Raw genomic sequence first — 14,026 nt, forward strand, 5'->3', positions numbered from 1 at the left:
CCGCTCCGCCTCCCGCGCCCCCGCGCGCTCCCCTCTCCCCCCCCCCCCCCCTCCCCCTCCCCGGGCCATCCTAGCTCCCATCCTATCAACAAACACATGCATTTATACACCCACATACATGCAAGATATCGCGGCTGGATGCGAGCATAGGCGTCGCCGTCCGCGTCGCATCCGCACGTGCTCGGTGGCCGGCACTGCACACACCCCTTCTTGACCTCTACTCCTCACTTCGTTCCTGCTTCTCGGGTTTTCCACGGTATGTTGCAACGAGTGTGCATGACGAGAGTGCGCCGGTGCTGTCGCTGTGCGCGGGAGTGTGTTCCAGCTGGGTGTATGCGTGTGCGTGTAGCGCGAGCCGACCAGAGACGGTGCGTAGAATGGGGAGAGAGGAGATGATGGCGACAAGCCATTCTGTCACCCACTCTCGCTCACTCAGTCGCGACACAAGAACAGGAAAACACCAAAGAGCGGCAATACGTGATTACCACGGCGAGGAGATGCGGGGTGGTTGGAAAGACTGTGCTCAACACATCCGCCCCACTACCCAACATCCCCCCTCCCCGCACATCATGCCTCCGTATCCACCCACCTTTCCTTTCCGCACTCCACAACACATGACATGGTGCCAAGTGCGGTGGAGTGATGGAGCGCACCGATACGCTCCGGAAATACATGTGTGGGCGAGTGCAGTGGGGTACACACACACATGCGTGCGCACTACCGTTGGGCAGCCATGACACAGGCGAGGCTGCTAAGACTATCTAAACGCAAGTTGGTGAGCTCTATCGTCAGCGGCCATGCAGCGTGTTGCCTTGGTGCAAGTGCGCACGTGTGCATGCGCGTCGGCGTGCGTGTGACAGTGCCTAGCTTGTTGGTAACCCGCTCACGCCACTCCCACGCGCGGAACGTGAGGCGGCGGCGGCAGTGCCAGTGGCGATGGCCACTCGTTGCTGTTGCTGCTGTGGGGGTCCGACTCGAGCACCACTTGAGCTGTTCGACTGATGCTGTTGGTGGTGAATGCCGGCAGCAGCGGGAACGGCGTTCGTATACCCGCTCAGGCTCGGCCGGCTTTGTTGGCGCGTGAGGGGCGTGGCATAGGTGCTGGTGGCCTGCGGTAGTGCACTCTGGGGCTGAACAGGCGAGTGGACGCGGTAGCTGTACGGCGACTGCGCAAAGCCGCTTCCGTTGGAGAGCGACGTGCTCGGGATCAGCGCCATCTCTGTCGTGTGCGGCGGGGACTCGCCCCGCCCCCCGCCCACCATCATCGCCGTGCCACTGCCGTTCGAAGCGGTCACTCCACTCAGAGCGGCGGTCGAGGGGTGGTGACAGCCAAAGCCGTGAGTGGCTCCCACGACACATGTTGGACTGCGCCGATTCGGCATCCACGGCTCGCCGAGCGGGTACGGGCTGCTGCCGTTTCGGGGGTTGTGCGGCATCCCGGCAGGCGAGGCGAGGCCCGACGGCGTCATCAGCTCATACTCGCTGCCGAAGATGGATGTAATGTGGTGCGGCATGCCGCCGCGGCTGGCCGGGCGATGTGCTGGAGTAAGACCTGTGTAATTCGCGCAACTGCTGCCTGGGGTACCACCGTTTGCGTTGTTGTGCACGTGCGCGGCGCTGTTGCGCATGATGAGCTGCTGGTAATGCGAGTTGGCGCTGCTCCGCCCATTCCCGCCGCCATGGCCCATGTGGCCGGTTCCGGAGTAGGTGGGATGGAACGGCGAGGCGATACGGCTGTTGCCAGAGTTCATGTGGAAGAAGAACGACTCATCCACCTTCGGACCATCGGCCCCCTCGGACAGCTGCGGGCGCGACGGGGTGCACGCGGTCGCCATGGAGGCGGCGCGGCCCGAGCTGATGTGCATGCTGAGACTGGCGGACGAGTACAGCCCTGAGGTCGGACTGTTCTCGGTGAAGACAGGGCTGCGCGAGTGACATTGCATGGCGCCGTCATCGCCGTGAACGCCGTTCGCCATGGCCGCGACGTTGGCAATGGAGTGCATCACGCCGGCAGGCGGCGCCTGCGGCGGCTTTCCAGGCGGCGGCGCAGTGGCGCCTGGTGCTGCTGCTGCTGCTGCGGTGGCGGTCGTTGGCGTGTGGTTCGCCGGGGGGTGGCATAGTCCCAAGTCTAGCAGCGAGGCCTTACCAAGGGGAAAGAAGCGCTCATCGATGTTGTCCGCGTCGTAGTCATCCCATTGATGCAGCTGCCGCCGCCACGCGTTCAGGACGCGATCGAACTGGCGCTTGCTGCAGTCGTATTCGGGGCGCGGCGTGATGGCGTGCAGCGGGTTGTGGTACTCCCGGTCGCACGGGCGGGATATCATGGAGGTGTATTTGAGGTAGCCCTCCGTCTCCTTTCCATATACGATCTGTTTGCGGCGCTGGTCCAGCCGACGGCGGCGTTCTTCGGTGTCGCCTGAGTTGATCATGTTGTCCGGTACTGGCACTGCTGTGTAGTTCAGGTACAGTTCCTGCTGCACCTCCTCCAGGACGGCCAGACGCTGGGCCTCTGTAAAGTTCTTGTCCAGCGGTTGCGAGGCCGGCGGCGGCGGCGTTCCGCTGTGCTGCGAGCGCGCGTCTGCCGCGTTGCTGACACCAGCAGAGGGAGGCTGTTGCTGCAGCAGCTGCGCTGGTTGCTGTTGCACTAGCTGATCGCTGCCAGCGGTGGCGTGCAGCGCGGCCGTCGAAGAGGAGGTCCGGCTCGCGCCGTGCACGAACGCCGCACCGCCGCCAGCACCTGCCGAGTACAGGGAGACGGAGGGCATCTGCCGTTGCGGCCACCGCACACCTGCACCACTATGAAGAGGAGGAGCAGGAGCTGCTGTTGCAGCGGGGGCGGTGGTGGCCGCTGTTGTTCCACGCACCTTGTGAACTCCAGGAGCAACGCCGGTGAAGACCTGCAGCGCGGGCGGTGTTCGCACCTCATGGGGGCTTGTGCGGTACACCGGGGCAGCGGCGGCACCGGCGCTGCTCGGCATACCTGCCATCGTCGCTGCTCCACCTCGAATACTGCCACCCAGCTGGTGGTGCGACAACTGCACCGAAGGTTTCTGAATGGGCGCCTCGTGCGGACCGCCCGGCACGACGACGTCGACGTCGCTCTGACGACGCACGCTTGGTGTGTGGGGCATGAGGTGCCCCATGTCTGCCACAGCGTTGTATTCGGCCAATGCTGCGCCGGCAAATCCGTGCCTGTTGTGTTGGCTGCCGCGCCGGTTCACCGCGTAGACGCTGCAGTCGCCCTCACCGATATTGCCAGCCATAGGCACATGGGTGCGTGTGGTGCGGCTGTGACCTACGGTGCACTGTGAAGAGTGCGGCAAAGGGGGGTGGATGGCATTCGACGAGGAGGTGCATGTCGCTGGTGGCAGCGCGGCTGAGGGACTGACGCCGCTCGCCAGCACCTTCAGCTCGCTGTCCTCGCTCATGGCGAACACCAGCGACGAGTCGCCCGGATGCTGCGACGGGGACGCCATGTGGCGCGAGCGCCTGTGCGTGTCCGGTGTGGTGCCCAGCATCACATCGCTGTCTTGGATAGTCGACCCTGCCAACACCGCTGCGTTGGTGTCGCGCGCAGCCGCATCGGCGTGAGTGCCGTGACTCGTGACGTAGGACTTGGATGACCACGGAAAGGGAGGCGCGGCTGCGCTGGCGAGCGGAGTCACACTGATACGGTCCATCCCGGCAGCGCAGTAGATTTGACGTGCGGCGTCGCCAACAACGCCGTGGCCTCGGTTTACAAGGACACTGCTGTCCCAACCAGCTGCTGCTGCTGCTGTTGCCGGTAGCTCCACGGAGGACGACGGAGTGTTTCTGCGCGCGCTACCGCTCACGTTCGACCCGCGCATACGCACATGCATGATCACGGGCACAGCGTCCTCGGCAATCGTCAAGAGCGGCAATGAAAATAGATGCGTCAGGCAGCGGCGGTGCGAAGGGGCTGCTCACACACAGCCGTGACCACCCCCCTCCTCGTACCTCCACGCACACAAGCAAGGCGGCAAGCCCTCACAACGCCCCGACTACCTCACCGAAGGAACACACACACAGAGGCCCCTGCTCTACGCAGGCCGCCGAAGCAGAGTGGCAGTGAAACCAAATGGCGATGCTCAGACAGCGAGAGGGAGATGGTAGCGAAGCAAGAGTTCCAGAAAGAGAAGGGAGGCGCAGCCGACAAGCGTACGCACGTGTGCGTGTATCGTCTATTCTACTTCTGTGCACGCCAGCGCGTGTCTTGTCGACGGCGCGCGCGAGACAGACAGAGGGAGGGAGGGAGAAGGCGGGACGGCGCTTCGTTTTCTCGGTCGCTGCTTCCTCGTGCTCCTTTTACACACGCACACGCACAACAACAAAACGATGAAAACAAAATGAGCAAGGGAGAGCGCGATGCCTGTGCGTGCGTCTGTGTGTGCGGCTGCGCACCGGCGCTCCACTTTGGCGTGCGTGAGTGCGTATGGATTTATACTGCGGGTAGGCGAAGTCAACTCTCACACCCACGCAGACACGCGCGCACGGCGGCCGGTGGCGAAAGCAGCAGAGGAAGGGTGACGAGATACTCAAACTATGCAAACGCGTGATGATAATGATGGTGTCTGCGCCAGTGCCGTGACGTGTGTGTGCCGTTGACACACACACGTGCAGCGACAGAGTGACGCAGCCGGCGAGGAGAAAGGCGAGAGAGTGAGACGGGGTGAAGAAGCAGGCGAAGGGACAGGCCAAGCATCAAAGAAGAAAACGAAAGGGGGGGGGGCGTGTGAGCGGGCGGGAGGGCGAGAAGACTGGCGAAGTGGCGAGGGCGCCACGAGCATCACAGCAAACCATCCACCACGCAAGACCTCCGGCCGTTGGTCACCGCCACTACACGTAGCCTCCAATAGTGCGAGAGAAAGGGAAGGAGGAAGGGAGGGGGCGGTGGAGGGTGGATGTGCACAATGGAGAGACAGAGAAGGGGTATATGGGTGAGGCTGTGCTTGCGGCGGGACACAATCGAGCAATATCTACGCACGCATGTAGACACGTTCGCGTGGTGTGGGTGAGAGAGAGGAACGAAGATCCGAAGGGGGAGGGAGAAGGTAGAAGCGCTGTGTGTGTGTGGACCACATCAAGGTCCGTACTCCATAGAAGCAGGCGGCCCGCAGCGGGTACAGAAGAAAGGACACAATGGGTCACAAGGAGCGCCACTCCGTTGTCGAGGGTGCCGTGGCGCTTCGCGGCAGCGTGGAAAGGAGGGTGGGGGATGAGAAGGGGTGTGCTTGCTACTCACGTGCACACACACACACACACAAAGGCGAGACACTCAGCGCGCCCACAACCACGATTACGGACACATACGCGTCAGTGGAGCATTTTCGACCCATCACGGGCATCGGCAAGCCTCGGAGACGACGATGCTGGAAAGAGAGGAGGCCCCCTTCCATCGCCCCTCCCCTCTTCGTCCTTTGTCCGACAGCACAGTGTTAGACCGCAAGTCGCTCTGCCGATGGGCTTTTGGGGCGGCTGTGTGGATACGTTGTGGTGGTTTTTGTTTTTGTTCCGTTGAGAGAGGAAGGGGGGGGAAGGGCTTTGTAAGTTCGCTAACAGAGAAACGCACATGACCAAAAGCCAGTGGGGTCGACACACACGCACACACGCACGCACACGCACAATCGCCAACGACGAGGAAGAGAGGAGGAGGAGGGGGAGGGCATGCCGAGCGACAAGCACAAGAGGAGATGGAAAGAGGCACTGGACGTATTCTAAGCACTCTATCATCACTCCGCCTCGCTCTCCCCAAAGTTGCGCGCGCGCGTGTGTGCGCCAGACAGAGGGATTAATGGTGAACGGACGACATCATTCAACAACGACGACGGCAGAGAGAGAGAGGTGCGCTATACGAAGACAAGAAAGCAGCGACGGAAACACAACATTTGGAAGGAGGGTGGCGCAGAGGTGATGGCAGGAGAGTGTGTGCTGTGGCGCCTCCCCCCACTCTCTGTCGAGGCCACAGCAACAAGCGCGCATGCGCGTCCATGCATGCAGAGAGACAAGTCCTAAGCAGCGCACATACACACACCAGCACGATTGGCAACCACGAAGGCAATCGCAAAACGAGCTGATGAACTAGAGGACGCTCTTGTTTTCTCGAACCCCCCCCCAAGCATCACGCTCACATCTGCAGGACGCAGCCGCTTGAGTGGGGGGGGGGGGTACAAAAACACACGGAGAGGGGGCGGGCGGGTAGAGTGTATACAAGGATCCTCACGTCATGCCTGCTTTCTACCCCCTCCCCCTTAGATTATACGTGTGCGTGTCTCTGTTGCCGTCCTTCTCGCAGTACCAGCTTAGCCGCACGCTTCCCCTTTCTCTCTCTCTCGCTCCCGGAGACACGGACACGCGTGCTCTTACACACGGCACGAGCAGGCAATCGAGCGAGCCAACCGCCGCGCACCCGCGACCACGCTCGCGGCCAGATCAGTGGAGTTCATTCTCAAGGTATTTGTACTCAAAGAGAAAGTCGTCGATGCGGTCGTGGTCCCACTTGTCCTCGAAGTCAAAGAAGGTGTACGAGCCGCGCTCCTCCGTCTCTGTCGTCGTCTGCGGACGCTCCAGCCGCTGGTACCACCGCTGCTGCTTCGTGTGGTAGCGGTAGGAGCGGGCCTTGAGCTCCTTGGCGGCGAAGTACTGCTGGTACGACTTTTGGTGGTAGTAGAAGATGAAGAAGAGCGTGTCGAGATCCATCTGATGGTAGACGTCTTTGTTCGACAGCACCGGCAGCACCTCCTGCGGGAAGTACGGGATTGCATCGATCGCGTTCGGCGGCTCGTAGGGGCGCTGCCGCTGCACGTCGAGCGTGTGCGGCAGGTTGCCAAGAGACATATCCAAGAGCTCGTGGATCTTCTTCGGCGTGAACTTGGAACCAGGAGCGGCACCAGGAATGGGCGGGAAGGGCTGGCTGGGGTCTGTGTCAACGCTGCCGACCGGGGTCGACGGAGACGTCGCTGCGGCCGGGGCAATCAGCGAAGTTGTCACCGCCTCCGGCGCACTCGCTTCGGCGGTCGCAGCGACTGGCCCGAACGGCGCCACCGGCGAGGCAGCATCCGGGGCTTGCTTCTGTTGCTGCTGCTGCTGTGCTTTCTGCCGGCTCTGCTGCTCGGCGGCGCGTCGCTCCCACGCGTTCGGCGTCGGCGCCGCGGCCGGCGGAGTCGGCTTCGGCTTCTCCTCTGGTGCTCCATGGCCGGAGTCGGTCACTTTCACCGTCTTGGGCTCCGGCGACCCGATGGGTTTCTGCGACTTCTCCCAGTCCTGCGTCACCTTGCTCGTTGCCGAGGCCATCTCGGCGAGCGAGCCGATCGTGAAACCACCGCTCATGGCGTCATCGCCAAAGGTGTCGTCGTTGGCGGTGTCCATGTCGTCATCCATCCACTCCGGCACTGGCTCCTCCTCACCGATGTCGTCGTCCGCCGGGCTGCTGGCGGTGGGGGGTAGCAGCTGCTGCGGCGTTTGCGCGAGCGCCGGTTGCTGCGTCGACGAGGGGACCGGTGTAGAGGACGCCGCCGTTTCCTTCGGAGATGTGATGAACGGGCTGGGCTTAGCCTGCACTGTGGACGTTGGCGTCTTGGCCTTGGCCGTCGTCTTCGGCGACTGCACCTTCTTGTCTTCGTAGTCGCTGACGTCAAATGGCACGACGGGCTTCGCCTTCGGCTCTGGGATGTCGAAGCTGTCATATATGGACATGTCCTCCATCACCTCCAAATCAACGTCGTCCTCGAGCACCTTCTGAATCGGTTCCTGCAGGTCATCCACCTCGTCGGTGTCGAGCTCCTCGTTGTTCACCATGCGCAGCAGCGACTCCCACTTGAAGAAATGGGTCTGCAAGTTCTCGAGGCGTATCTGGTACTCGGACTTCTGCTGCTGCTTCCCACGGCGTACGCGGCCATTGTTCGCCTTCTGCACCTCGTACTCGAGCAGCTCTATCTTTTTTCGTCCCTCCTCAATCGCGTCCTTCAGCCACTGCTCCGTGGCGGAGTCCGCCCTTTCCAGCGCGGCGGAGGCCAACCCCTCGTTGCTGAAGGCCTTCGTCTTCATTTCTCGCTCGATCGCACGAAACGTCTCCATGCGCTCTTCGATCTTCTTGCGCGACACCTGCATCTTCGTTTTCTCCTTGTAGTCGTCGTTCTGCATGAAGCTCTTCATGGCCTCACGGTGGCGCTGTAGCTTCTTAAGCTCACGCTTTAGGTCACCCTCGAGGCGTTCCTTGGCGCTCGCGTTGGGCGCGTTAGCTAGCTTCTCGTGCAGCTCGTCGTACGCGTCGAGGCCCTCATTGACCTTCTTGAGGAGGCGGTCTGCCTCTGTCTGCACCTTCTTGATGTTCGACATGAAGGGGTGACAGATGGGCGGTGGAGAGGGCGCAAACGGTTGGAAAGGCGAAAGGACTGATCGTGGGGAAGGGGGGGGGGAGGCGGGGGAGAGACAGGCGGAGCGCCTCGCGATGTACAACAAGTGGAGCGTAAGCCCAGCGAGAGCTAAACACGCGGGAGGGCGTCGCAAGGGCGGGCGGAAAAACAGGGGGTGTACGCGCTTACCTTTCCTGCATCACCTCTTTCTTCACGTGTATGCGTGGGCGTAGCAGGAGGTGCTGAACACGCACACAAACACACACACAACGCACACACAACCAGACAGCAGGATAGTGAACAGACAACGCACAGGATCAAGCACGCAGGCGCTGCGGGTATGACGGGGCTGTGAGGAGGAAAAAAGTAAATAACAAGAACGGACTGGGGAAGGCAGATAGTGGTGATGTTGGTGAGCAGGCGTGATGCAGTCTAGTCACGCGAAACACACTCGGGTGCAACAAACCTACACACGGAGAGGATGGAGGGGAAGGCGAGAGGCAGAGTGGAAGCGTAGACCATACAAAAGAACGAGAGAGGCGTTCAGTGCACGCACGACGACGGCCCGACAGGGCACCAGCTGACGTAGCGCTTCTTTTTCGGCTGCTCCTCCTCCAGCTATGAGGTGGCGTAAAAGCCAAACAAGTGTGGGAAAGAAGGGGGAGGGTAGCTGATAGGGGAGGGGCTGAGACACTCCAGATGGACGCATGCTGGGATATGTCGGTGTTGCCAGCCATCGCAGGAGATCCCACTCACGCAGCATGGCGTCTTCTTTTCCTTCTCTCCTTTCGCTTGCCTCCTTTTGCAGCCCTGTCTCGGGCGCTGGACAACGCGCTTATATGCTTGTGCGTGTGTCGGAGAGATGGCGGCTTAGACACCACGACAACGATGGCAAGGCAGGGCGCGTCGAGGGCCTTCTCCCTTCCCCCGGGCAAAGCCGAAAACCTCTCGCGAGACAGGCGGTGACAGCGGTGGGGCTACGCCAACGCACACGCACACATGCAAAGGCGCGTCTCCGATGATTCTCTCCACGGTCACACCCAGCTTCTGATGTGGCCATCCCAAGCAGCTGTCACCACCTTGGTGGGCTCGATCGGGTGCCATAGGTGGGACACCAGCATCTGCGCGTGGGCCTTGAAGGACTTCTCCAGCTTCTTCGCTGCCCAGTCCCATACGTACAGCTTGCCGCCAATGTCGCCGCTCGACAGATACCGGCCATCGTGGCTGAAGCTCAACTGACATCGCGTGCCGGAAATGGTGTGCCCTGTGAACTCACAGTCGTGCAGGAGTCGCAGACGGCCGCCGCCGTCGTCGCGGAAGACGATTACCTTGTTGTTGAGCGACTGCGCGGCGAGGAACTCCGGCTGCGTCGGGTGGTGCAGAACGTGCGTGATAGCGTGCATCGCCGCATCGGCAAACTGTTTGATCTGCACCGGACTTCGGTAGTCCCAAGTGCGCAGTGTCCTGTCCTCCGAGGTGGTGAGCATCTTGCTACCGTTGCTCAGCAGCGTGAGGTTGAAGATGGTGCCCATATGCCCCGTGTACTCGCGCTGGTACTTACTGCAGCCAACGCGCACGTCGTAGAGGACCACTTTCTTGTCCACGGCCGCCAACAGAAGGTGCGCCTCATCGGAGGGGTGGTGAAGATGCTGTACGACGGGGAGGCTGTCTGGATTGGTTAGCACGTGCGTACAGACGCCAGCCTCGACGTCCCACATGGCCACGGTGCCGTCTACTGAGCCAGTCGACATGATCGCTGCGTTCGTCGTCACCTCCAGGCTTTTGATTGGCTGCGAATGCGCCGCGAAGGTGGCGAGTAGCTGGCGCGTCGACGCGTTCCACAGCCGGCACTGCCCACCGATGTCGCCAGAGAAGAGGAGGTGGCCGTACGCAGGCGGGGCCCAGCGGAGTTGCTGCACGCCAGACGCCTTGCCGGAGCGTCGCTCACCGCCGCTGCTACCGCCATGGTCCGCCAGAAACGAAGACGATGCCGGCGCGGAGGCGGCGTTGGGCGCTGCCTCACAGCCTTCTGGTACCTTGAACACGCCGCGCATGGTGCGGGGCGGCTGGCACGCCTTTTGCTTCGTGGACTGCTCGTGCTCCAGCACGCTCGACGGCGGCTCTAGGAAGGACTTGCCGAGGTAGTTGACCCGCTCCACGCCATTCACAAAGACGGCCGTCGGTGGCCCGTCCACGGCGGGCACGGGACGGGCGGCCGCTGTCGCTGCGGCGGCAGCACAGGAGGATGCGCTGAGCGCCGCCGCAGCATTCTCGCGCCGAGCCCTCTTTAGCGCCTGCGCCATGGCGCAGCTGGACGGACTACCGGTGCCCGTTGCCGCCTCCGATGCCTTCTCTGTGTTAGCCGAGGATGCGTCATCAGTGACTTGAAGCAGTGAGGGTGGCGGGTCGGGGTACGCCTTGCGAGCGTCCTCTGGGCTCGTGTACAGCGCGAGAAGCTCCGCGACGCTGTCGCTGCGGCGCTTCATGAGGGAATGCAGGTACACGTCCGTCGCCAGCTCTGCCTCAGCCCTGCCTTCGGCTCCGAAAGCCTGCAGCCGGGCCATGTCCGCTGGCGTGGGGGGTCGATCCGTGGGGAACATCCAAGGCAGTTGCGGTCGTTTCGTGAGTGCGATTTTGGATTTCGGGTCTTGGGGGGAGGAAGGAGAGGGGAGTACGTCTGCCTGTTGTGAGACGTGTGTGTGTGCCGCTATACAGATGAGGGGAGGGAGGCAGAGAAAGTGGTTGTACCTACGCGAACCCACCCCGGTGCGCACGTGGATGTGTGGGTGCGGGTGAGGTCATGCGCACAAGGAGGATGCCGACGAGGGTGGTGGCTGTGGTCGCAAGGGAAGGGAGGAGAGGCCGAGCAGTTGCACTCGCCTGTGCATACGCCGCATCCACCACATTTCATAGCGGCTACGTGCGTGCACCCCAGTGAAACATCGAGGAGAGGAGGTGCAGCATCGTTATGATGGCTGCGGTGACCATTGAATGCCCGCAAATGCCTGTGCACTCATTGCGCCGCATCATCGACATCCTCTCTTGCCATGGGAGGAAGCGGGGTGGCGATGGCGGGGCGCTAGTGAGGGAGCGTGACGCACAAGCCAACGCAGAATGTGATACACCGCAGACCTACGCACATACTCAGGGGCAGACGCACAGAAGTACAGGGCAGATGGAGGAAAGGAGATGGGAGAGACGTCGGGAGGGCACCACGCACACGCTTGTGGAGAGAGGTGCACACAGAGAGAGAGAGAGAGAGACAGACAGACACTAAACACAAACAAGCACACACTATAGATTGAGGTTGCCATTCGTCTTCTGATGCGTTTGACTGCCCTCGACAAGGAAGTCGTACCAGTGCTTTTCGGTGTCTATGGTGAGTGGCCTGTACAGCGGTAGCAGCACCTCGCGCCCAATATGGCAGTTAGCGCAGCTGTACGTTAACTTCTTTAGCCCGTCCTCGCGCTTCGACGGCAGCTTGATGATATCCTTTTCCAAGCTGCACGTGTAGTACTGGCAGTCCATGCACTGCAGGCACTTCGTGTTCTGGTGCATGTCGCGCGAGCACAGCACGACACTGTGACCATCAGCGCAGTGGGGGCACTTCCATACGCGGTAGTACGCACATCCGTTCATCAGCTCCAGGTATTGGCCACGCGTCATCAGCTTCTGCAGCGTGGCGTCGTCGCGGACGCGACTCATGAGGTGATGGCACTTGGGGCACACCGTGTCGAGCAGCTGACTCACGAGCCACGCCGTGCAGGCTGTGAAGAAGAGGACGCCAGCGACAAGGTATGGAACCTGCTTCACACCGTAGCGCACCGTCTTGCCAACGAAGCGGACCTTGTTGCGCGTCGGCAGCGTCAGCAGGCCTTTCTCCCACCGCATGTGCATCTCCTGCGCCTGCCGCGCAATCGCGTACACGAGCTGCACGGTGGCCTGGCTCGGCTTGCCATCTCGCACAAGAGGCTGAAAAACCTCACGCACGGCAGGTGCGAGGAAGTTGTTGTCAAAGTACTCCTCGATGGACAAGCCGCTGATGAGCTGCACCGTCGCCTCTCGCTGCGCGATAACGAGCAGCAGGCCGTTTCCATTGGGCTCTCCGATGGCCCAATCGAAAAAGATGGAGTTCGCGAAGGCCTTCGAGGTGGTGTAGCCCACCGTCGGCACGAGCACCACGTACATGTCCGTCTTGCACAGCGACTGCATCTTGTCAATCGCCTGCTCAATCTCCATCCGGTCCTCGGAGCTGAGAATGCCGACCAGGTCCGTCACACGCTTCTTTGCGTAGCGCGGCACGAGCTCCCAGGGCCGCTGCGTCTTGCGGTAGTGGATCTCGTCCATCGTTTGCATCTTCTCGAAAGAGGCGACGATCTCGCGGTTGTTGCGCTGGCGGCCAGCCTTGAGGTCCGCTGCCAGATCGCGACTCTGACCGAGCTTCGACAGCGGCGAGAGAAGATCGAAGCCGGCGTGCCGCCTCGAGGTGAAGAGCGGCGAGGAAGGCGAGGAAGATGCGGCGACTGCCGTGGTGTTGCTCCCATCGCTGATGCCGGCACATGGCAGCCGCACTGCAGCCACAGTGCTGCACCGACGCCACATCGCCAACTCTTTTTTTTTTTACTGTTAAATATTTTTTGTTTGATCTGTGAAGACTACTTAAGGGAGCTCGTTTAAGAGCAGCGCCACGCGCAGGCGCAATCTACCACAGCGACACGAGCACACCCAGTGAGAGCCACAAGCCACGTATGCCGCTGCGTGTGGGTGAGATGAGCGAAAGGGGCGCGGGACGGAGACACGATGCCCCCTTCACACCACCCTGCAGTGAGTTCGCTGGTTTTTATGTGCATGCGTGCGTGTGTGTGTGTGTGCGTGTGTGCAGGCAGCACCGGTGATGAGAGAGACAGAGGAAGGGCCCGGCGGCGGCGCGCACAACAAGACAGAGGGAGGGAGAAGGTAATTATGACGTACAAGGAAAGAAAGGCAGCTGCCTGGCTTCGCTGTAGGGGCGGGGCGGGGGTGGCAGGTGGCATTGGCCACCCCCGCCAGCGAGCGAGCGAGAGATAGCCTTCGGTGTCCTTCTATTCGGTAGTGTGCTTGATTACCTTTCGCACAGAGCGGGAGAGGGATGTGGAACGGCCCGGACAAGAGAGAATGTCGCGCACCAGCTGGCACTCAGCAGGTCAGCATACAGCATACGTAAACATCTACCCGATCATCGTTTTTGGCCAAAGAGAGAGAGACCCGGTCGTGGCTCTGCCGCAGCAGTGGGTTGGTTGGCTGAGGAGGGCCCGAGGAGAGCGTAGGGAACGATGGTCAGCGTGGCAAGTGCGTCCCCTGTTGCCATCAGCCATGGGGCTAATGCTGCGCCGACTTCGACATGGCCTCCATCTTGTCCAGCCGAAGGGCCGCCAGCGCCATTTGCTGGTTAAGCTGCCCCACGTGCGCCTCGTACGCCTGCCGCACCGCCATCCAACGCCGCTGCAGGGTCTCGTAGCGCTGCACGTTGGCGCGCGCAAGAACCGCCACGTCGATCATCTCGACAGATGTACCCACCCTTAGCGCAGACGCGGCGTTGCACCCCATTGCCGTCCACGCGCGTTGCCAGACCTGCTGCTCCTCCTCCGAGGCGACGGTGTGCGAGGGCTGGTAGG

At 61.7% G+C, this 14,026-nt stretch overlaps 4 protein-coding genes across 4 annotated transcripts; all 4 read right to left on the reverse strand.

Annotated features, from left to right (window-relative positions):
- Window positions 1-863: 863 nt before the first annotated feature.
- LDBPK_251910 (hypothetical protein, conserved) lies at window positions 864-3,860 on the reverse strand (the record flags this gene model as incomplete). Its single annotated transcript, XM_003861473.1, has 1 exon — window positions 864-3,860. One exon carries the CDS (start codon window positions 3,858-3,860, stop codon window positions 864-866), a length of 2,997 nt encoding a protein of 998 aa, XP_003861521.1.
- A 2,590-nt stretch (window positions 3,861-6,450) lies between these two features.
- Window positions 6,451-8,355, reverse strand: LDBPK_251920 (hypothetical protein, conserved; the record flags this gene model as incomplete). The annotated part of the gene is made up of 1 exon (XM_003861474.1): window positions 6,451-8,355. One exon carries the CDS (start codon window positions 8,353-8,355, stop codon window positions 6,451-6,453), a length of 1,905 nt encoding a protein of 634 aa, XP_003861522.1.
- Window positions 8,356-9,406: 1,051 nt separating this feature from the next.
- LDBPK_251930 (hypothetical protein, conserved) lies at window positions 9,407-10,972 on the reverse strand (the record flags this gene model as incomplete). The annotated part of the gene is made up of 1 exon (XM_003861475.1): window positions 9,407-10,972. One exon carries the CDS (start codon window positions 10,970-10,972, stop codon window positions 9,407-9,409), a length of 1,566 nt encoding a protein of 521 aa, XP_003861523.1.
- Window positions 10,973-11,666: 694 nt separating this feature from the next.
- LDBPK_251940 (hypothetical protein, conserved) lies at window positions 11,667-12,974 on the reverse strand (the record flags this gene model as incomplete). Its single annotated transcript, XM_003861476.1, has 1 exon — window positions 11,667-12,974. One exon carries the CDS (start codon window positions 12,972-12,974, stop codon window positions 11,667-11,669), a length of 1,308 nt encoding a protein of 435 aa, XP_003861524.1.
- Between the last annotated feature and the right edge of the window lie 1,052 nt (window positions 12,975-14,026).

The sequence above is a fragment of the Leishmania donovani genome, chromosome 25, assembly GCF_000227135.1.
Source record: "Leishmania donovani BPK282A1 complete genome, chromosome 25".
Classification (NCBI taxonomy): Eukaryota; Euglenozoa; class Kinetoplastea; order Trypanosomatida; family Trypanosomatidae; genus Leishmania; species Leishmania donovani.